General features: G+C 43.4%; 1 protein-coding gene across 1 annotated transcript in view; it reads left to right on the top strand.

Moving 5' to 3' along the window:
• The window catches only part of GRIN3A (glutamate ionotropic receptor NMDA type subunit 3A), a 104,855-nt gene that overhangs the window by 41,264 nt on the left and 39,210 nt on the right, over nucleotides 1-24,381 (top strand). The window contains exons 4-5 of the mRNA XM_034774780.1: nucleotides 20,489-20,634; nucleotides 22,333-22,448. Of these exons, the coding sequence (XP_034630671.1) occupies nucleotides 20,489-20,634; nucleotides 22,333-22,448 (262 nt within the window). The remainder of the gene's footprint in view (nucleotides 1-20,488; nucleotides 20,635-22,332; nucleotides 22,449-24,381) is intronic.

Below are 24,381 nucleotides of genomic sequence, written 5' to 3'. Positions count from 1 at the left end.
GAAGGTTGTGTCTCTGGCTTAAATCTAAATAATTAAGGCCCTGATCTTGCAAACACACAGGGGATTAACTTTACTGCCATGAGTAGTCCCAATGGGAGTTACTCATGGCAGTAAAGTTAAGCGTGTGTGTAAAGGATTGAAGCCTAAATCCTGCAAATAGATTTTTAATAGAATGGGGCTTCTTCCTAATGCTTGCCTTATTCTGACATCTGCAGTGGACTTCTCCTATGTTCCCCACCCACTCACCTACTTAGCTCTATCAGTACTATTTTCACCATCTTCCCATATCTACTAAAACCCTCTGCTGTTGCACCACAGGCCATCATCTGTAAAGGCGTTATATCTGAACTTCCAGGACAGTTCAAATTCGGATCTATTAGCTGCTTCCGTTTTGGTTCAGAACTATTTTTACATTAAGACCAATTTGTCTTAATTAACATGAAAAAATATAATACTGACTGAAACGTATCTGATGGTGATTAAAGAATAGCTATCAAGGACAATTGTGTGCCGATAATTTCTGGCTAATCATCCTAAATGGCTTAATTTTTTTATCATTAGAAATATTTTTAGCAAAGAGTCTGGTAAGTTCTACTCTTGATCTTGGAGAATCATTAATCTTGGTATGTGCCTTAGTCAAAAGGTAAGTCATTAGCATATGTGCTGCTTTACTAATGAGTTCTCTTCAGCAAATTGATGATCTGCAGTTTATTATTCACTGGGAAGCCAGTAGGCAGCATAAATTCCAGGACTGCCTGAAATAAAGTATATTCTAAAATCAGTTTCTTAGAAATCTTAAATTGGTCAGAATCTATTGTGAAGCTGTAAAACGAGCATTTTCTTGAATCCACAACAGCTTCAGCCTGAACTTCCCAAGATCCACATATATCTCCAGTGCAAACTAGCATCCTGCAAGCTTCCCAATTCATCTCCACCAATGCCCCTTGGACCTGGCTATTCCAGCCCTGGGCATCTCCTGCTAGACCAAAGCTAAACTGCCCTCCCGCCCTGTTGTCCCCTCCATGTAGTTAGAGCAGCGTGAATTTCCTTAATGTGGAGAGTGGCTTAGGATTTTCTATAGTGCCAGGTAAATTACAGATTCTAGGTACTGTCTCTGCCAAGATGCAAAAGTTGGCACAGAATGCTGAAGGAAGAAAACAGTGAGGTGTTGCAAACAGAAGGCCCTATCCTGCACAGGCTGAAAGCTGACTTGAGTTTAGGGCTTACTGCCCTGAACGGTCCAACTCAAATCAACAGGGTTATTCTGGGTAGTAAGCAGTATTCTCAATAGCGTTTGCAGGACGAAGCCTACAGGCATTGCCACTTGTCACTTGATACTCATTACAAGAATATCCTTATGGAAGAAGACTCCCTACTGTTATGTGAAAGCCAACAGGGCAGTTTCCTGGGTATCATTCCCTGCATTTACCTCAGAATAACTCTTCTTCCTGGTGTTAATCCAATCAGATAGGGTCTGTTCTACAAGTTCTCTCCCTCCAGAGCGCTCTATTCAATGCCATATCCTCTATCACACCACATGCTAACATGACTTCCTTAATGACAGCGCGCCACTTCTTCTTGGGCTGGCCTCTTTGTCTTTTTCCTTCAGTCTCAATCTGCTAGACCCTCTCATCCATGAAGCTGTCAGGTCTGCACTTCATATGACCAAAGCTGTCTAAGCCTGCACTCCCTCATTTTTTCATTTATGAGTGTTAGTCACAGGGTGCACCACTCACTGCTGGTCTGGCACCTCCTCCTGGGGATTAACTCTCAAGGCTGATGCCCCCATCCACAGTTTTGCACACTGTCTCTCCCTCTGGGCTTCAGCCCCAAGAACCACAGCATCCTCTTCAGGACTTAGCCCTCTAGCTAGGTCACTCAGAGTTCCCCCTTTTGGAGTAGCAAAGTCCCTTCTCTCTAGCAGTCCTAGGCAGTTTTCCCTCTTGCTGCCCGGTGCCACTCCCTCAGTGGCTGGGAAGGGAACGCAGGCCCACACTCTTCTCCAAATTCTAGTCCAGGGACCCTCACTCAGCAGTTCTGGGCTCCTCTCTCCACCCTCACTACTTCTTCCCTGGACTGCCTCCTACTCTCTGGCTTCCCTTCTCTCTCTGGGTGTACCATCTCCAGGAACCCTCTGCCCCGGGAGTGACTACTGCCTGCCTTCCTGCAGCCTTTCCCAGCAGCCCTGTCTGTAGCCTGCTACCTGACTTTATAGGCCCTGCCTTTTCCTGCACAGGTGAGCCTCTAATTAGCTGCCTCCACCCTAAAGCTTCCCTAATCAGACTAATTAGCTGATTCGGTCCACCTGGCCCAATTCCACTCTTGCAGAGTAACAACCTAGCTTCCTCAAATCATAAAAGTACCTAGTAAAAACGTCACTTAGAGAACAAGCCTTTTCCTTTTTGTGGTTGAAATAATCATTTCAAAACAGGTAATGAATGAGTTAATATTTATTTCTGGATTCACAAACACTTTCTTCTCCTCATCAATTGACAGTGCCCCCGGAGAACTGTGCTTTTGAAATGTTGAAAGAAAACCAACCTTTTCAAGGTGGTGGATGACAACTATCATTTCTGTGCTGGAAGCTGGCAGGTCTGGCACAGAAACTAAATCCCCTCTGAGCTATCAAGCAAGTAGACAGCAAATATTGAAAAATTAAAGAGACTGTCTGCTCTGAGAAGGACATTAAAAAACTTTAACATCCAAAGTCAATGGTGCCAAACAACATCCATGCCCCCATGAAGTTAGATGTAAACATAAATAAATAACGTAACTGCCTTTCCATAGAGATCTATGTTGTCATAGTGATGTTTAACGGATCGAGATGTGTGTCGTTTTGTGCGTTGATCGGTAAGGTTCTACAGGGGATGTGTGGAGGTACTTTCTTAAGCTGTGCAGGAATTCCAGTAGTGCTTCACTTAGTGAAAACATCGACGAAGTTGCACAAGGAAATGAACATTGGTACAACTAGTGTTGGGCGACATTTTTGGGATGAATTGTTAAATATTTATTCGTTTATTTGTTGAAAAATGCAGTTTTAGGTCAACAAAAAAATATTTGAAAATTTTGATCAAATTCTGCAAATTTGTTTCAGCCAGAAAAAAAATGAGGGAAAAAATGTAAAAAAGAGGAAACATTCTGACATTTTCAAAATGAAGCCTTTCAACTTTTCATATTGAAATAATATTTCATTTTGAAATTTTAGCTACATGTAATTAAAAAAAATAAAAAGGGGAGAAAATAACCACCTGAAAACAACACTAAATATTTAGTTTTAGGTCAAACTAAATGTTTTGTTCGATCCAAAATGATTTTTTCCTCTGATTTTTTTCAGTTCAGCCACTGAACCAAATAAATCAATTACTCACTCAGCTCTAGGGTATGAAATGAAGTGCAACAAATAATTAGAAGTCTGTCTTAATTATGACTTGAAATGTCTTAACATCAGTGGGAGTAGAAGTAAGGGACTATATCGGTATGTTGGTGAGATTGAGGTTAGTAAATAAGGCAGAGTGAACTAGTATTCATGTGCATAATTGTTTGCAGGATCAGGATCTTAGCCAGTGTCTTGACCTTGGATAATCACTTAACCCAAAATTTTTGAGTGTCTATTAATTCTGCCAGCCTCCATGTTGGGGTTCCCCATTTGAAAAACATAAGGTCTTCTGCATCAGACAGATGACAACACATGGAAGGAGCACATTCGACACCTCCTTAAAACAGGCGGCACTAGGTGCTTTTGGTCACCAGCATTGTGCTGAAAGCTGATACAGGGCAATCTAATCACAGACTTAAAAACCATACTAGGAACTGCAGAACAGCATCTCCTAAGGATCTGACATAGGAGTCAAATGCACTCTATTTCCATTGTTTAAATCACTTTTCTTTCTGGCAACTTTTACAGTGAAATGAAAAATAGGTTGTTTGCATCTAAGTAGTCTAGTGAAATAGCAAATATGACAAGCATACAGTACTAGAGGAACATTCCTGGCTGGTGAGAAGTCCCAGCAACATTAAAGAAAGGCACAGTCATTTACAAGAATTATACTCTGCTACAAACAAATATAGCCCATAATTCCTATCTTTGTTATTCCTGTGTGTTCTTGCATCTGTGAATCCATAATCCTTTTCCAGTGTAGACTGTTATCACTGTCTGCTGGGGGAGGGAAATCATCTCATTGAGGGCATTCAGCCTGTTGTTTGATCGTGATAAGATAGGCTGCAAACCTTAATGCTACTTAAAGGATCTACATAAAATCAATATGCAATTTGCATGAAATACTGACAAGAGATTTACAGAGATCATGTAATTTCCTCAGTGAGACAAGGAGACTGCTGTACACTTAACAGCAAAGGTGCTTGTTTACAGGTGTGAGAAAATTGTGAGGAAAATGTTTCGTAGTTCACTTGGATCATACTAAATCCCCGCAACTGCTCATCTGAATCCCTGAAGCTTGTGGGCACCAGTTAATGTCTCTGGGGGTGTTAGAGGAGATGTGCTGACTATGTTTGTTCATTTTGGAATCACAGCATAACTAACACACACAAAGTCTTCACCCTGGATAGTGTGTTGCTGCAGCAAAACTAGTGATATGATGGTATAAAAACCTGAACAGAATAGAATAGATCTAAATCAGAGGTTAACCACAGTACAGCTGGCCAGAAAAATTTAAATGAAACCATATTCTGTTGAAATATGCAGTTCTGTCAAAACTGAAATGCTTTGTGAAACTGAGATGATTTTTCTGGACTTTGGTTTTGGAAGAGAACCAGGAAAACGTTGCCAACGGCATTGAAACATCTGATTTTGACATTTTTCAAAATAAAACAGTTTGATTTTTTGTTTTGAAATTACCTCTTGTTTTGACTATTTTAATTGTATATTCAAATATAATACAGGACAACAAAAAGTGGAAGTCAACCCCAAATGGAATTTTCCTTGGGAGGACTTCAAAATTTGGAGGTTTTGTTCCAGTTTGGAATAAAGACAAATTTCAAAAATCAAAATCCTTCATGAAACAAAGCTTCCGTCCTCTACACAGCTCTAGTAATTAGGATGCATTGAGGTGCCTCCACTGAAAATCTAGGCCCCTATTTGCGTGTCTAAAAGGCAGCGGCTACATGCTGGGCTCTTTTTAAAAAGTCTGGCCCTGAATGTATAGGAGAAAACAGGACAGTATATTCCACAAACTTTGTCTTTCATTTTGTGGCTTTAACTGCACCCAATCCTCACTCTTCTTGTTTCCCCATGTAATCACTCAGAATCACACTGTTTCTCTGTGGTTGTTTTTAAATTGGGAGAAGAGCTGCACTCCTAAGTAAGAAATTATGTTATATTAAAATGTTCTCTAGCTGGGAAGTTTGAGTACTCTTAAGCTTCATAGGGGAGGTCTACATAGCCCATGCATCAACCCAGGTCAATAGATGGGGCTTGCGCTACCGCGCTAAACACAGCTGTGTAGACAATGAAGTTGTGGCTTGAGCTGGAGCTCACACTCTGAAGCCCACGCCCAACCCAAGCTACACAGCTGTTTTTTCGCACAGGGTAACACAAGCCCCACAAGCCCGGTCAACCCAGAATGGGTCTCTCATTGCCACAGCTGTGCAGATATATCCTCAGTGCCTTTGCAGTAACACTCTGGTCAGTCAAGAATTAAATAAACCACTCTCCAAAACTTGAGCTCTCTGCCATGGATGCCAGATGTTTTTACAAAGGGATGAGTAGATGAATAAAGGAATCAACGAGAACAGAAGAATGGAGGAGTAGAAGTTCCTGGAGTGAGACGATGGAACAGGAACATACTTTGCCAAGTTAAGTTCCATGGAGCCAGCATGACAGTGCTGTTACAAGAAAAGCAATAAGCCTGTATACTTAGTCATGTTTCAGTTTTAAGCACAGCAATCTCAAAATGTTTCCTTCCTTGTTTCGTTTCCAGTATAGTTTTGCAGACGTTGACACAATGTGTCAAATTCACAGCAGTGATTTAGGCCCCAATCCAGCAAAGCGCTTAAGCAGGTGATTAACTTTAAGTGCATGAGTAGTCCCATTGATGAGTCGCATGCGCAAAGTTAAGGATGTGTTTCAGTGTTTTTCTCATCCTTGCCCTAAAGAGATTGCAATTTAAGACCCTGACCCAGCAAAGCACTTACAGTAAGCACACGCTTTACTTTGAGCACAGGAGTAATCCAATTGAAGTCAAATGATCAGATCCCAATGGATCAGAGCTTTAGACTGAACGTTCCTTGAAGCAGGAACCTTGTCTTTATGCTTGTCATTAAAAAACACGCCACAGTTTTAGGAGTTATATAAAATAATTAGAATAACCAGATCTACCACCGTCCAAACTACTTTGAAGCAACAAAACATTCACAGAAACCCAGAGGACTGAAAGAGATGTTTCAAGTATGCTCCCTTAGGGTACGTCTACACTACCCATTGGATCGTCGGGTAGCAATCGATCTATCGGGGATCAATTTATCGCGTGCAGTGTAGACGAGATAAATCAATCCCCGATCGCTCTCCCGTCGGCTGCTGAACTCCAGCAGTGCGAGAGGCGGAAGCAAAGTCGACGGGGGAGCCGCGGCCGTCAATCCAGCGCTGCGAGGACGCGAAGTAAGTAATTTTAATTCAATCTAAGATACGTCGACTTCCGTTACGCTATTCTCATAGCTGAAGTTACGTTTCTTAGATCGATTCCCCCCCCCCCCAGTATAGACCAGGAGCTAGTGAGCAGTACAGCTGACAAAGTATAAACACAGAATAGTCTTCCCGACAGGCATGTAGACACCTGGCCTTTCTTTCCCCCATGAATATAAATGGTGTTTCAATAAGAAAGTAACATAAGACGTGACAAGCTTATTATAATGTTGATTTGACAGTCATCAGTTTCCCTTTGCCATCATCAGAATCCAGTTCAGCAGCCCTTCTAATTAATTTATCTTGGGAGGCATTCAAATATTCCTTCTTAGCAGCCAAGAAAGAAATCAAAGCACGCCTCAAGAATGCCGCAGCTGCCTCCTAAAGTGTATTTTTCACAAGAACAGACATACTCATTGGCCAGAAACACTGAGATTCATTGACTCAAAAGACAAGGGAATTGCAATATTATCCAAAGCCCGTTGAAGTCAATGGTCATATTTCAATCTACTTCAGTGAGCTTTGGCTCAGGATTTTGGAGAATTAAGTTTCTGATTCCTCATTGTAAATCTCCTCTAACAGACTGAAATGAACTTGGAAAGTTAATTTAAATATTTACAGTAATTCTTGATTAAGGAAAAGTTCTACTCAGGTTACTTCCCTTCCACCCTGACTGAAACAGGACCGGCCAGATATGTACCAGAGAAGCCTGCTCTCATGAGATATCTAGCCCAAATTTGCAAACCCAACAGATTTGGATACTTCAGATTTACGCATCGGAATCAAACCTCCAAGCTTTTCGTGGTTTGCTTCTTGCTCATGCTTTGCTCCTCTGTAGATTCATTTTGCAAACCCAGAATTTAGTTTCTAAGCTTGCAAATCATCCTGCTAGGCTGGACTCAGCAATGTTAAAACATGAACCTTCCCTTCAGAATTATGCAGTCTCACAATTAGCCTGAAAACCCCAAACCAGGTCTTGGAACTATAGCTAGGTCTAGACAATTATAATGTACCTCTTGTGATGATTAAATGCAGTATAAAAACATCACTGAGTTAAAGAAGACTGCAGGTTAACATCAGTGATGCCATACCATGTAGCACGGGAATTCATGGCCCTGAGAGTATACCATCACCACTTCCTATACCTTTGGGGCCAAATTCTGTCCTCTGATACTTTTGTGCAGGATCTTTAATGGAAGTGTTGCAAGCATCCAGAATTTGACCAATACCTTTTCACTGAGGCCCCAGTTAGCAAATTACTTAAAGTACATCCCTAACTTTTTAAACTTCAGTGGGGCAACTTAAACGTAAGCATGCCTAGGTATCTTTGTGAATCAGGGCCTAAGCATGTCAACGGCTTTGGAAAGGTGTAATATGAACTCACTCTTCCTCCACCAGACCTAGGAACCTTTTGGTGCCTTCTAGGGCATCTCCAGAAACCTGCACCTCAACCTCGCTTGTATAGCCCTTGTCTTCCATATATCATTTCAGAAGATCATGAGTAGCCACTGCCCCCAGCCCATCAGACATCTTTAGGGCATGTGAAGAGAATCACCTGCTACTATTGAAATCCAATCCTGGAAGCATGGGGAAAGACTAGTGGGGAAGGAATGAAGAACGTATTAATTAAGCAGGGCACTAGAAGACTGCCTGACCTGGATGTCAATCACCTCCCTATACTGCAGGAACAGGACAGGCTGTCAATTCCCTTCTGCAGTATGTCCACTGACTGCTATGGGCTCAGAGATACCACCAGCTCCTTAGCAATGCCCTGAACCATGTCACTTAATGTGGGGGAAGTGTTTTCATGGACTCTAGCCTTTCCTTGGCTTCCGCCCACCAGTAGATTTCCACCAAGCTTTCTGACAGATATTCCATCTTAAAAGACAGACAAAACCAAACCATGTTTATGATTGGAAATTAGATATCCTCTTCATCAAAATCATGTACAATAGAGCTTTGAGGGACTCAACCAGGAGCATATCAGTGTCAAGGGGAGAAAAAAGCCCTATTGAAAATTGACTGTGCATCAAGGACTTTTGAGGGCAAACTTTCTTGCAGTTGCACTGCTTTTTAACTTTCTCTTTTCCTAAAGGAAGGGAACACATCCGTCAGTGCAGGGCCAGGGGCAAGACCATTGAAGTTAAAGGGACTCTTTATATTGAGTTCAGAGAGCTTTGGTTCAGGCCCATAAGCACCAGTGAAACTTAAGGATATATTATTTTCTTCCTTATGATACAAGAGTGCTGGCAAATTAATAAGTCTTTGAAAAGCACTTTGCAGTTGAAAGCACGGTGCTAAATTTAGAAATGTGGAAGCCATGGACCTTTCACGTCCTAGCTATTGTTGATCCAATAAAAAGTCATTTGCTCTGCTGCTGTGACAAGCATGTAATACACGCTTTGTTATGAGCAGGGGCACGTGAGAGCCTGACCCAAAGCCCATGAAGGCAACTGAAAGTCTCCCATTGACGTCAGTAGGCTCTGGATCATTGACTAAGAGGGCAGAGGTTTTCCATTTTCACAGCTGCAAAAGGATTCCTAAAGGACACATTTTTCTCCGCAGGAATTTGTCAGAAGCCGCAAGGTGATAATTCATGGCATAAGTGTTGTGTTAGCATACAGTACACAGCTGACTTCTAGTGATTTACTGAAGAATCTGAATTCAAAAGGACTTCGATGTCTTGCAACTTGGACATTAACTTTCCAATATTAAGTACTAAGTGCCAAACTGAAGCCACTGAACATGGAACACATTTCACTAGGTCTCTCATGCAAAAAAAAAAAAAAAAAAAAGGCAACTGTGACTTAGAGCGGCTATTCCATTGTGGGGTACTGGGGATGTTGGGAACAATTAGGCTTATGAAGTCACTAGAACCTCTGGATGGAGATAAAGCCCCATAGTTCAAAATTTGCCTGATTTAGATGTTGTAGAATTCTTGCATCCAAGTCCATGATCCATGCACTGCACAATGCTCCAAAGCCTACTTCCTCCCTCCCTGCTGCGGCCTTGCTACTGCCACAGCTGGTCCTGTCCCCAAACCCTCCCCTTTCTCTTTTCCTTTCCCTCAGCTCTTCTTTTAGTGCCTTGTAATGCTGTTCCCTATTGCTCCAGTGCTTCATCTGCAACTTGGCTTTTATGGTCACCTACAATGCTGGCAGCTATTCCTCTGCCTTGCAAGTGCTTTGATCATTGGAAGTCATTGGAAAGCCTCCCATTGTCTTCACTGAGCTTTGGCTTAGACCATAGCGGCTGGTTAGTCATTGCTGTTTCCACAGCAGCAGTGGTTTGTGTGTTTGCGTCCTTCCCCAGCTGTTTCCACATCTGTAAATTACACCGTTTATTATTTGCTTTCAGCTGGATTGCAGTATATTTCATCTGTATATTACCTTAGGATAATGAACCCGTTATTGTCAATATCAATTGCCTTGTACATGGAACTCTGAACCTTTCAAGAAACAACAGAATGAAACGCAAAGAGGAGGTCTTGAATGCGTTCACTACTGCAGAGCCAATAGTGCATTGGAGCCAGTGTACAGCAGTGATCTGCACCTCTTTGCGTGGCTCTGTCTCCCTTAAACATCAGGGAATATCATCTCAGCCAATCTAGCAGATATTGCCAACCTGAGGATTGCTGGGAACCAAGCAAAGAGCGGAGGCCTGATGGGAAATTTAATCAGTTAGGGTCAGATTTTTCAAAAGAGCCCAGCCCCCAGCTCCTCCCATTGAGAACAATGAGACCTTCTTGAAAATCGGGGCCTTACTTTTTTCATTTCGGTGCCCACATTCTTATTTGGTGCCTACGTGTGGCATTTGGGAACCTAATTTAGATAGGCCTCGTTTGAAACTAGGCCTTAGGAAAGAGAGAACATTCAGTTCCAGGACTGAGCCCTCCACTGTATCAGCAGCAAATCATCAATAAGACAAACCCTCCACGATAGACATTCAGTGTAACCAACTTTACGTCAAAAACTAATAGCTAATTCTTCCATTGCAGCACTAATTTCTCAAGCATGCCCTGTTCTGCTGTCAGCAATGGGGAAATCTCAGGTCTCTGATGGCTAGAAACTGATGGCTTTATTTACAGCCAAGCGGTCATTGGTCTAGTAGCAATGTGAAGCACTATTTATTCCCTTCATTGACACTGCAAGGCACGTGTGTCCCAGCATCAGGCTTTTATAACGTTTGACTGACTTCCATGGTATGTTATTCTCCACGAAGGTCTAACCACTTACAGGTTTGATAAGGCACTTTACTGTTATCATGATCTGTGGGACAGAAAGCCAGACACCCCAAGTGAGAGTGAGGCCCCATTGTGCTGGACACTGTACAAACTGCGTAAGAAACCATCACTGCCTGAAGAGAAATCAAATCATATCATCCCCATTTCACCAATGGGGAGATGAGGTACGTACAGGGTAGAATAAATGGCTTGAGTCCCAGTCTAATGCCTCTTTAAGGCAGCTTGACCACGGTGCTTTGTGCTACTGAAGTGTTGTCGGAGCCAGGAATATGGTCCATTGGAAGTAAAAGAATAAAGAGGAAATATTTTGTTTTCTAAGTGCTTGCGTTTAATAGCTTGCCCTTTCCAGCCTTGCAAAGCAGCAGAATAAGACCAAGCTCATCATGCTGATATTATGTTTCCATAATCACGAGCTGCAATGTTAACATCAACGGCTTGCTGCTATCAGCGTCCCACTGCTGAATCGCATTCTGCTCTTTTCCCCCGAATGGGTCAGGCCAGGAACGGATTCCTCAGCCTCCGCTCTCCTAGCTGCATTGTCTCTGCAGCACTAGACGTAGAGAGGCGTGTATAATCACAGGGGTAGTATTTGTACGGTAAGGACCGACTCTGCAGGCTCCAGTCGGAGGTGTGGCTCTACAGCACACTAGCTTGCCAAGCACGAACTGGCCATGCAGACAAGCCCGGGGTGTAACTGCACATTGAACTCAATGTTGCTATGCAGATTGGCAGCAGCCCGCGTAGGTTCCAAAAGAAGTGACATGTACTAAGGTTTAACACTCTCTTGCCGAGGCAGGCGGCCTCCTCCATCGGCAACTCAGCTCCACCAGCACCTGTTTTGATAAGGAAGTGAAGACGATCCTTTAATTCAAACCCTGTACTGGACCCATGAGACACCTCCTGAGCCATTGCCACACCTACTCTGTGACCTAAACAATATCCACAATATTGGTCTCCACCATTTTCCCCAGCAGTAGTACCCCCACAGACGAGAGACAGCATTTGCTATTATACTAGCAGAGAACTACTACAGTGGTTCTCACAGGGGTCCGAGGCCCCGTCGGGGGCCAGAAGCAGGTTTCAGGGGCCCCCCCAAATAAACTACAGAGCAGGGCCGGCATGAGAGTTGCTGGGGCCCAGGGAAGAAAGCCAACGCCTGAGCCCCGTCATGTGGGGCTGAAGCCAAAGCCCAAGCAACTTAGCTTTGCGGGGCAATTGCCTGGCTTGCTTTCCCCTAATGCCAGCCCTCACTTTTAATCTACTGGAGATGCAGAAAAAAAACAGTTGTTGTGGTACAGGTGGGCCATGAAGTTTTTATAGCAAGTTGGAGGGTGGGGCACAGGCCTCAGAAAGAAAAGCTGAGAACCCCTGCTCTATTATATGTCAGGTAACCTCTTGTTTGTATTCCTCATTTTTTGTCACTGTATTGTGGGTGGCACTGATAGATGTTCAAGCAATTTTTTTGGAAATAAAAGGATTGTGAAACCATTTAGACAGTTTTAGCAGCAGTTTAAAAACCAAACAGTGCTAAAAATGTGGATCTGAAAAAGTAATAAGATGCATAACATCTTGCCCAGACTCAGTGAGGCAGTTATTGTATCCCATTAATCAAATATTGTAAAAGCATTTGCTACACTTAAATAGCTAAAGAGTAAGTTAATCTCATTGCTTTGTAATTAACTGTAATTTACATTTAAGAAATTGATTTATAACCTAGCTGAGCACTTGACAACATAAAACATTCCTCTGGGTTTAAAATGGCTGTGGTCAAAGGACAAGATCCACCAGCCTGACTTATGGTTGGCCATGTCCTTTATACACAATGCCTGCAGTAACCATGAGGAAGCAGGGAATCTCAGGTTCCAGAGAAGTGCTTTTATTAAACTATTACATCATGAACATCATGGATAAAACTGGGTTTAGTTTCTCACTCCAAAGAGTCTCTAAATGTCAGACTCATATCCCTCCCTAACCTACTTCCTGTTAGATACCTGAAGGGTCCACCAGAGAACACTAGGTTGGTGCCCCATGCAACCAGTGAACCCCTCTCACCACAGAGGTTCTACTAGAAAGTGTCCTCTCTCTGCCCCCAGACCTCACTGGATGTCTTTGTTATATTTCTCCCCTCAAGTCTCATTTAGCATAATAGCCGTAGAGTGCATGTGATCATCAGAAAGCCGCAAATTCCTAATCAGAATGTGAACTTGGCCAATCTGCCAAGCTGAATGCACAAGCTTTCTCTTTTGCAATACCTGATGCACTGGCGCGAGTCACGATTCCAACGTGTGCCTGTCCGGCATGTGTTATGAGAACACAAGTCAGACACGTACACTTCTACACGTATGGCTGTTAAAAACTGGGCCTAATGTGTCCTCAACCAGACTGATGGCATTTGATGCAACAGACACACAATGTAAGTCCACAATAACCTCTCATAGATTTAGGAATACGTACCCAGAGGGTTCAGGCAGGTTTGCACCCGGAGCGGCTAGCAGTGTGCCCTAGTTACACTTGTTTCTACCGTTGTGTTAGTGTTGTTATGTCAGATTTGTGTTCTTATGCATTTTTTCATACCTCTGGAGTGCTAGAGCTTATATCGTCCTTTGGAAAAGCCAGAGGGTGATAGCTTCATAAACACTTGAGAAGGACCGACATTCTATTCAGGGTACATGTGCTTACACACAGCAGCAATTACAATGCACACTCCGTCCGGACCCATATTTCACCAGCACAGGTGTTCTTTTTAAGCATCAGGCCAGACCCCAGCATTGTGCAGTGCAAAGTCTATGTTTACACATCAGGAATGTTAAATATTAGTTTAAAATTTGCAAATAAAACCTGTTAGGTGTCTTTATTTTCTTTGTAAGTGATGGCATTGGGACCTCCAAATCTGGCTCGATTTTAAAGAGCCGTGTGGCTCCCCCAGGGAATTACCTGACTGAACTCTACAACCATTCCTGTTTGTTCATTTCTTTTTGCTGATTGACTAGTAAGCTTTAAGCTGCATGTCCCCTCTTCATCTTTCGAGCTGCATGCTCCACTTCAGAGCTCCAGCAAGGGGAAATTGCTCAAGTGGAAACTGCCTACTCAAAATGTCTACCTTGGCTGGCTGCCATTCAAACAGTTCTCATTAGCATTCTCCATACTTAGCGAGTCCCCCACCCATAGCATTCCCATGTGCCTGGTTACAATATCGCTGCAAGGGGCTGTTGGGGAGGACACAGTATCAAGAGACCATGGAATAACTGAGGAGTGAGTACCTCTTCATGAACGACTCCTACCCTCAGGCCTTCAAAGGGAGGACTAGCAGCTTCTGAGATGAACAATCAGGACTGTGTCATACCCATACCTGGAGCTACCCATCTGTGTCATACCCATCTGTAGCTGCCCGTGTAGCTTATTTGGAAGAATTGCTGCTCAGGGATTTCTGAAGTGCTGGTACACATATGTCTCTAGCTTAGTACAACGCTTCATTCCCTTTGATTTCTTACAGCACTAGACAATAATGCATCTAACTGGATAGGAGTCTTATTAACCCTCACTACACTTTTGCCAGAAAGCTCATGTCAGCAGCCTGGAGCCGAATCTGCAGCATTTGAGTTCATTTAGATGTAATCAGACTTGAATCATTGAAGGCAGGTCTGCAGTAAAAGCTTTCCTAGCCAAGTGTCCAAGATACTGTGACTGTACCGCACAGGGTAAATGGAGAGAGATACCAGTCACCCCCATCCTAATTATTCCCCTTTCAATTTGGTTAGATTTCAAATTAAATATAAAATGGAATAAAGTGTATTCTTTGATTACACTAGCAATACATACAACTTTAGGTTCCCTACAGCTATTTCCTTTAGATAAACCAGTTATCTTACACAGTATTCCCAACACCAAGCATTCAAAATTAATGAATCAGGCCCAACAAATCATTCTTTTTTTTAAAAAAAAATACTACATTTTGGGTTATTTTTATTTGCCATATGTTTTTGAGTCTCTAAAGATCATGTCTTCTAGCCTCTCTGAAGCCATCAATGCTAGAAACTTTTTTTTAAACGAAAGCTGAGATTCTCTCATCACATGACTCCAGCAGCTGGGGCTTTAAGAAACATGCCAAATTTTGTGAGAGCCATAATAAAATCTCAAGAGTGTGCAACAAATATAAAGATACTTTGAAGGTGCAGAGTTTTCTCAAGAGAATACTAAAAGAAGATATTAAAGCTATACTGTCAACTTGAAAAAAATCAGATTTTCATCCAACAGTTTTGGACCTACTTTTGAGACACAAAACCCTTAACATTCTTGTGCCTGAAGGAGATTAGAGAAAAACAATATTTGTATATATTTTTTCCAAGTTAATTTTGTGCATGTGACAGCACTTCGTGCAGAATCCGGTTCTGCTGAAGTCAGCTACACTTAATGTCTCATGCACCAGTACAATGAAACCTCCCTGGTGTGGAACAGGAATTCATGGGCACACTCTTCCCAAAGCCTCACATAAAGTTATTTACTAGAAATTGCAAGAGAGCTGCTGTTCACTCTTAATTTGGAGTTAGCAGTATTCTCTTCCCTTAACTTCTGAAGAAGGCAGAGAGCGGGGGGGCGAGGCGGCTGAGGGAGCTCCCTCTTCCTGGAGTCAAAGCAATACCTGAAGAAACAGAGAAGACAGTCCGTCCGTCTCCTCCATACACACAACTTCACTTGACTTCCCTGAAAGTTTTAGATACTCTGCAAATCAAACTCTCAGTCTCTCAGTCTGAGTTTCCCCACCCATAAAATGGGGTGACTGACTTACCGCTCTCACAGGTGTTATGAAACTTAATTGTTGCCAAACACTTAGCAGATGAAAAGTGTTAGCTAGCAGCATTAGTCCAAGAAAAGAGGTATAGAAAAGCTTTATTCACACTGGGTGAAATTCGCCCATGTACAGAATCAGCACAAGCCCAATGCACCAGTGAAGTCCCACTGATCCTCAAAATGGGGCCTTGGGCTGGTTCTCTGCATGGGGCTGAATGTCACCCATTTTACTTTGAATTCACATATGAATTTTAACAAAGACCGATACTGAGACAGCGTGTATGTGAAAGATATCCCCACTGAGAGGTCTGGCGACAGACACCCTGAGTTCATCCACGGAGCAGATACTGCAGGCGCTACAGCAGTACGATCTTCCACGTAAAACCCACCAAATACCTCAACTCTTCCTTGAAGGATTGGAGAGTAGTACGGTCTTCATGCCCATCCTTGACCCCTATTCCGTGCCAAAAGAGGTCACCAATCAGGGCTCCCTGTGGCGATTGGTTTATGTAATGTGGACACCTGTCTGCTTTGAAACAGACTGAGCCCTCTAATGTATTTCATAGAATATCAGGGTTGGAAGGGACCACAGGAGATCATCTAGCCCAACCCCCTGCTCAAAGCAGGACCAATCCCCAGACAGATTTTTACCCTAGTTCCCTAAATGGCCCCCTCAAGGATTGAACTCACAACTCTGGAGTTAGCAGGTCAATGCTCAAACCACTGAGCTATCCTTCCCCCCGACTCACGACTTGAGTTGGAGTTGAACTGGCAACACTAGGCTCCCTAATGGATTACCAAACCACCAGCCCAACCAATCCCTGCTGTTCATGCCTTTTGGCACTTTACCAAAACCATGAGGTGTTCAGAGACCCCCACAGCAACAGAATACAGACCAACGCAGCTGGTCCTGGCCGCTGGGCATATCTACACAGCATATGGGGTTGACCTTCCGAGTCCGGGTAGACAGACTCGTGCTAACTGGGTTTATGGTAGTGCTCTAAAAGTAGCTGCCTAGATGTCGCGGCTTGGGCTGGAACTTGGGCTCTGAACCCGGGGCGGATGGGCAGGAGGAGGGAGGCAGGACTTGACAGCCCAAACTCCAGTCTGACCTATGTCAAAGCAACATCTACCCCGCTCTTTTTAGAGCGGCCATGAGCCCTATTAGCACAAGCCTGTGGGCCCATGCTGGAAGGCTCACCCCCAGAAGCACTGTAGACCGGCCTTGTCAGTGTCAGGATACTGAACTAGAAAAGGCCAATGGCCTGATGCAGTCGGCTAGCTCTTATGTTCAAGGGGTAGTAACTATTTTTAGCCATGGGATCATCGATGAGGGGTGGAAAGGAACTTCTGGACTAATCGCCCAGGCTGTATTCTATTCTATATTGGTAATATCTGAGCCCCTGCACCAGAGCAAGATCATCCTTTCCCCTGGATCCCAGCTTGCTGTCGTCTAACACTAGACACGTATGTGACAGGCAGATGGACGTTTGATTTTTTTGGCATGCTTTTCTCCACAATGAGCAGGACTGTTTAGACTGACCTATTCTTTCTTGCATAGTGTCGTTTGCAAAGCTCTCGCTGAGACTCCTGGGGGAGTGAGTAGAAAACTGTTCATTGAGCCTGACCATCATTTGATTTCCTTCGTGCTATAGTCTGGGATCCTGTGCACTGCTGTAAGGTGATGAGCACTCAACTCCTTCTGACGTCCATGGGAGCTGGGGGACACTGAGCTCCCCACAAGAGTGCTCTGCACCCTGCAGGATTGAGCCTTTACTTTAGTCTGCAATTAGCCAGGTGTTTCTTCATTATTCCACTCCAGGTATTTAGCAATTGATGTGCACTGGAAACTTACCAAGGTCAACTCCCTGAACCTCTCAATAGTTCAAGAAGAGACCCAGGGCTGTAACACAGTGAAATGAATCCAGTTATAATCAGAGCACACACACAACACAATTAAAAAAATTACTGATTGTGTGTGTGTGAATTTAGTGCATCTGAAAGGTACTGGGCTGACAGCCCTGGAGACTGAAATCTTGGTTATGCTCAGAACATGCACAGCACTGCAACCTTCCCATAGTGCCCTACCAGCTTGTTTCAATCCTAGCTTAGTTTCCATAATCATTCAGTCCATCTTTCTACTGATGGATAAGAACATAAGAATGGCCATTCTGGGTCAGACCGAAATGGTCCATTTAGCCGAATATTCTGTCTTGCGACAGTGGTCAATGACGGATGCTTTAGAGTGAAAGGAGAGAACAGGGCAATTTTTGAGTGATCCATCCCCTGTTGTCCAGTCCCAGCTTCTGGCAGACAGAGGTTTAGGGACAACCAGAGCATGGGGTTGCGTCCTGGACCATCTTGGCTAATAGCCATTCATGGATCTATCCCCCATGAACTTATCTAATTCTATTTAGAACCTAGTTATAGTTTTGGCCTTCAGAACATCCCCTGGCAATGAGTTCCACAGATTGACTGCATAGGGTGAAGAAATAGTTCCTTATGTTTCTTTTAAACTTGCTGCCTGTTAACTTCGTTGGGTGACCCCTGGTTCTTGTGTTATGTGAAGAGGCAGGGGGGAAATGTCCTGTGTTAGTTTGTGTGTCTTTTGTTAATTGCTCTTCAAATTCTTTTTTTGGCCCGCCTAATTATACTTTTACACTTGATTTGCCAGAGTTTATGTTCCTTTCTATTTTCCTCAGTAGGCTTTGCCTTTAACTGCCTCATTTACTAGGCTTTTTAGCCACTGTGACATTTGTTAGGTCCTCTTACTCTGTGTGTGTGTGTGTTTGTTTTAAATTTCCTTTACATTTCCATTTAATTAGCTTCCTCATTTATGTGTAGTTCCCCTTTTTGAAGTTAAATACTACTGTGGTGGGTTTCTTTGGCACTTTCCCCCCTACAAGGATGTTTAAATGTAATTACATCACTGTAATTATTACCAAGCAATTCAGTTATATTCATTGATTAGGACCAGATCCTGTGCTCCACTTAGATCTAAATCAAGAATTGCCTCTTCCAGGACCAGCTGCTCCAAGAAGCAGTCATTAATGGTGTCTAGAACATTTTATCTCTGCATCCCATCCTGAGGTAACATGTACCCACTCAATAGGAGGATAGCTGAAATCCCTCATTATTATCGGGTCTTCTGGTTTTTGTCAACTCTCTAATCTCCCTGCACATTTCACAATTACCATCATCATACTGGTCAGGTAGTCGGTCGTATATTCCTACTGCCATACTCATTATTCATTAGTCATGGAATTTCTATCCATACAGTGGATACAGTTTGATTCATTTAAGATTTTAAGACTTTCCAGTCTGAATTGGTCTAGTTTCAACTTCCAGACATTAGATCATGTTACCCCTTTCTCTGCTAGATTGAAGAGCCCATTAGCAAGTATTTATTCCCCATGTAGGTATATAAAGGCTTAAATTTTTAAACAGTGAGGGCAATTAGCCACTAGAACAAGTTACCAAGGTTCATAGTGGATGGTCCAGCACTGGCAATTTTTAAATGAAGATTGGAGGTTTTTCCAAAAGATCTCCTCTAGGAATTATTCTGAGGAAGTTCTAGGGCAGGGGTAGGCAACCTATGGCATGTGTGTTGAAGGTGGCATGTGAGCTGATTTTCAGTGGCACTCACACTGCCTGGGTCCTGGCCACCACTCCGGGGGTGGGGGGGTGGGAGAGAGAGCTCTGCATTTTAATTTAATTTTAAATGAAGCTTTTTAAACATTTTAAAAACCTTATTTACTTTACATACAATAGTTTAGTTATATATTATAGACTTATAGAAAGAGACCTTCTAAAAACGTTAAAATGTATTACTGGCACACGAAACCTTAAATCAGAGTGAATAAATGAAGACTCAACACACCACTTCTGAAAGGTTGCTTACCCCTGTTCTAGAGCCTGGTGTACTAGAGAAGGTCAGACTAGATGATCACAATGGTCCCTTCTGATTTTGAAATCTAAGAATCTCTATGAATGTTCCCCCTCCAAACACCATACCCCACAACTCCCACAGGGTTCACACAGCTCTGCTCTGTTCCCCTTTCCACTTCATGCAGTCTCAGTAATCAAGTCACCCCTCAACTTTCTCTTTAAATTAAGCTCATGACCCTTTCCTCAAACCTAGGCTGGACTTCACGTACAGAACAGAACTGAACCCCACCTGGATGTCGGGTGGTCTCTGGCTCAAGGGGAAATTTTTTCACAACCCTAGAGCAGATCCTAAGAGTATGTAACTGGTTAAGTTGACATTAACTGGTCCTGAAGATGGTATGCATCTCTGTGATGATCCCATTAAAACACATCATAGGCGCCGACTCCGTGGGTGCTCCGGGGCTGGAGCACCCACAGGGAAAAACTGGTGGGTGCAGAGCAGCTCCCCGACTGCCCCAGCTCACCTCTGCCTCCGCTCCGCCTCTGCTTCCTCCCCCGAGCGTGCCGCCACATCCTGCTTCTCCCACCTCCCTCCCAGTGCTTGCGCCGCAAAACAGCTGTTTCGCGTGGCAAGCCTGGGAGGGAAGGGGGAGGAGGGGGAATGCAGAGCGCTTGGGGAAGGAGGCGGGGCTGGGGCGGGGATTTGGGGAGGGGTACAATAGGGGCAGGGAGGGGTGGAGTTAGGGCGGGGACTTTGGGGTGGGGGTGGAGTTGGGGCACCCACCAGCGCAGAAAAAAGTTGGTGCCTGTGAAACACATCTGTAAAATCCGTGTAGCAGTCTTCAGAGCACAGAAGACTGGGCCTGGAATGGAGGTCACTCAACATGAGTAAGACAAATTACTGTGCTGGTCTCTCTTTTCCTGTTTCTTAGCTCCACCACCCTTCCCAGGGATTCCGCTTTGGAACGGTGCGAGAAAGCAGCGCTGAAGATTATGTCAGGCAGAGCTTCCCAGAGATGCACGAGTACATGAGACGGTACAATGTACCTGCAACTCCTGATGGAGTGGAGCACCTGAAGTGAGTCTCTGCATGCTAGCTTCATGTGATAACAGGCTGATCAAAGAATAATTAATTTCACAGTCCTTGGCTTCACTAAGGCCCTAGTTCAAAGCTCCTTGAAGCTAATGGACATATTTCCAGTTACTTCAATGGGTCTTAGTTATTCTAAGTGTCCGCTGTACATGCTTTTTAGATTCATCCTGCTTTGTATATTTTTTAGAAGGGTAACAAACTTTGCTTGCCTGGATCATATCCGATTTTCCATTTTCCAAGGCATCAGCAGCATTGCGCTGGCATAGCAGAGATGGCGAAAAAGGCACAAGCTCATTCTCCATCACTAGAATGGAGCAATGCCAATGTAACAATGACAGCCTGGATAGCACAGAGAGGCACTTACAGTCCTCAGGGAAAACAGCCTTTTCCATTGCCACTATAGTGCCAAGATGACCCGTCTGCTGCTAACTGGTGGCAAAATAAATCCAGGCAGGTTTCAGTGCTTGGAAGATATTCATTAGGCGGTGGGCACTATCCATGAGGCAGGTGCAAAATACTGATAAAAACAAACCTTAGAAATCTCCGTGTCTCTCACACAATAGCAATAGGTGGATTGCCCCCAACAGAGATTCCTTAGAAAGATGTATAAAAGAATTAGCCATTAATTTAAATAAGAACATTAGTGACACTAGATCATTCTTATAATTTTCCACCATCAGTCCTCCTGCTTCCAGAAAGGTGTGGGTTTTCAAATATGTTTCCCCCACAATGTTTTGCAATTGATTACATTCATCGCAAGGTAGGAGGCTGCAATCATGGGCATCATCACCCACAATTTAGATCCCCTGGTGATCTGTATAACAAAATGCCTCTGATTATATTTTTTAACAATTTTTATGGTGCCCTGGTTGGTTTTCATGATTAACTCCTAAGACACTGCCGCATCCCCAGCGGGTGTAATTCAGTATAGTTCCATGGAAGCCAGGGGATCTCGGCCAGCTCGGGATTTGGGCACTTGTTTTTTTCCTTGATTGGATGAGAACACATGCCGCCATTTCCACACATGCCTTCAGTACTTTCAAATTTGCTTTCCATAAAACATTCATACCAGTGAAACTCAGTCATCTAAATGTTCATGGAACACAAATACAAGAGAAAAACAAGCCTGGATGAAGGACATACATTTTAAAATAGCAGAATTTATCCATGGAAAACCTTTCGTAGGGTTTGCCCAGCTCTAATTTTTAAGATAGTGTAGATCGATGTTAGAAGCAGCATAAGGAAACCGAGCCTGAGTGACAACCTTGGCGATTTTTGGTTTCCTCCCCAGTGGTCTTTGTACTACTGTGCAAGAAACTCAATTTGATTCTCACCCTGTTGCACTTTCCTTCTTCCAGGTCAAAGATATGTCAAGTGAACAGAACTGGTCTGTATATGAATATTCTGCTAGCCAGATCAACCTCTCTGCACATGAACCCTTCAGCCTTTGATATTTAACTCAATTCTGTGTTTATATCAATAGCCGCTGATCCTCATCTTTATTGGGCTTATAAATTAGGTTTTGGCTTGGTTTCGTGTTGGGTTTTATATCAGAAGCTTCCTAAAAACTAGATCAAATATATTCCTGGTTTCCAGCCCTGAAACAATCGCTTCTATATCAATTAACACAACTGTACAGCTTCTCGTATTGATTCTATTTTCTTACTTTGATCTTAAATACAGGCATGATCCAGAGAAACTAGATGCCTTCATCATGGATAAAGCACTCTTAGATTATGAAGTGTCAATAGATGCTGACTGCAAACTTTTGACAGTGGGGAAACCGTTTGCCATTGAAGGTATTTCAGACAGTATCCTTCTCCTTCTGATACATTCTGCCTGCCAACAAGGAATGCAGACATCAGAATTAAAGAATATTGGCCAGATTCTGACCCCACTGAACTCAGCAAAACGTCTATAGAATATCAGGGATGGAAGGGACCTCAGGAGGTCATCTAGTCCAACCCCCTGCTCAAAGCAGGACCAACCCCCAGACAGATTTTTGCCCCAGATCCCTAAATGGCCCCCTCAAGGATTAAACTCACAACCCTGGGTTTAGCAAGCCAATGCTCAAACCACTGAGCTAGCCCTCCCCCTGACTATCCATCAACTTCAGTGAAGCCAGGATTTCCCCTTATTTGTCTTTCAATGTTTTCATTTCAACTTTCACATCGCTTGTCTATTACATTAACGTATGTTCTCTGTCTCACCGCTATTTATATTGTGGTAGCACCTACGAGCCCCACTCCGGGAACCCCATTATGTTAAGCACCGTTCAGACACAGAACACGAGTCTCTCTCAAAGAGCTTGCCATCTAAGTATTTAATCTCAGGCTAGTCCTATGTAGGCGAAACAGGAGAATATAGCCTGCTGAAAGGGTGCTTTGTGATTAGGGGAGTGGCTCTTATAAAACAAAATGCTTAGACATGCTCTACAGTAATCGCCCCAAACATTAAAGTAGTGGTTGAGTCTATTGCTATGGAATGGGGTGGTATTTCTTTATAAAGACAGCATCCCCACTGGGATTTATCTGTGCCTATGGGGCTAATCCTGCTTGCTCCTGTGTGGGAATGGAAAGCCTTGAAGGCATCAGAACCTATCCATGTTGACTGCGCTCGGGACATAGGATGCCGGAGGACTGGTGCAAACGGGATGTGGATGTCTTGCCCCTAGAGCTGTGATCCCCAAGGACTATTTTTTTCATTGTTGCAAGGGAGAGGCAGATAGTTTGATGGTCAATGGCGAGGTAGGTCCACTGGCCATGTCCCCTTGCACTGAAGAGATACCGTAGCCCTAAAGCAGTGATAAGTGCTTGGTGGTAGTATTTCTACCACATCCACAGTCGATCACCCGGCACCAAGCCTGTGTATGCAGTCTTCCCTCAGGGAATAGAAATTGAGCCTGTACTTGGAAAAAGCAGTATCTAATGATACCTGTACCACTGTCAGACAGGGGAGACATTTTCACAGTTCAGGATGGAATAACGTAGCTACTGAAAGACTTTTCACCCATAATACTGGCAAATTCAAAAACTCCATTCCTCCTGTGTAGGCACACACCCCATCCAAAATGGATTCCCATAATCCCCCTTTCAAACAGTCAGCTTGATTATTCAGCTGGGGCTCGATTTAAAATAACTAATTCACCCTCTCCAGTTACCTGACCTCTTAAAATGCCAGTATATTAACAGTGATACACAGACAGCTTCACAATGCAGCTGGAAAGCAAAACTTATCAATGAGCCCTGCAAAACACATTAGCAGCTATTACACTTTGGGCTTTGTTTTTGTGATGGATGGGCCATGGAAATGATTTCCCCCCTCCTTCCAAGAACAATCAATCCATTCGCACCATCACAAGGCGAGGCCACCTCTCCCAGAACGTAAACAGATTCATGAATTTAACACAGGAAATGAAGCGGATGGAAGTGGAGTAGTTTAATCATTCAATCTAGAGGCACCAAAAATGCCAACCATATAGCAAATCCCTTGTGCTGGAATTGAACAGAGACACTAAGTTGTACCCATTTTATAACACACTAGGACATTAAAAAAGCAATCCATTTTTATTTCCCACTAGGGGTTATAATGGTCATAAAATCTGCCTATGCATCAGCAGTTAGGTTTACACTTCATTAAGCGGACATGTGAGAATTACTAGCTTTATGGAGCTAGCTACAAAATTACAAAACTTTGAATCCATTGAAGTCAGAAACAGTAAAAAATAATAAA

The sequence above is a fragment of the Trachemys scripta genome, chromosome 6 (genome assembly GCF_013100865.1).
Source record: "Trachemys scripta elegans isolate TJP31775 chromosome 6, CAS_Tse_1.0, whole genome shotgun sequence".
NCBI lineage: Eukaryota > Metazoa > Chordata > Testudines > Emydidae > Trachemys > Trachemys scripta.
The sequence above is the reverse complement of the archived record's forward strand: the minus strand, read 5'-3'. Positions and strand labels throughout refer to the sequence as shown.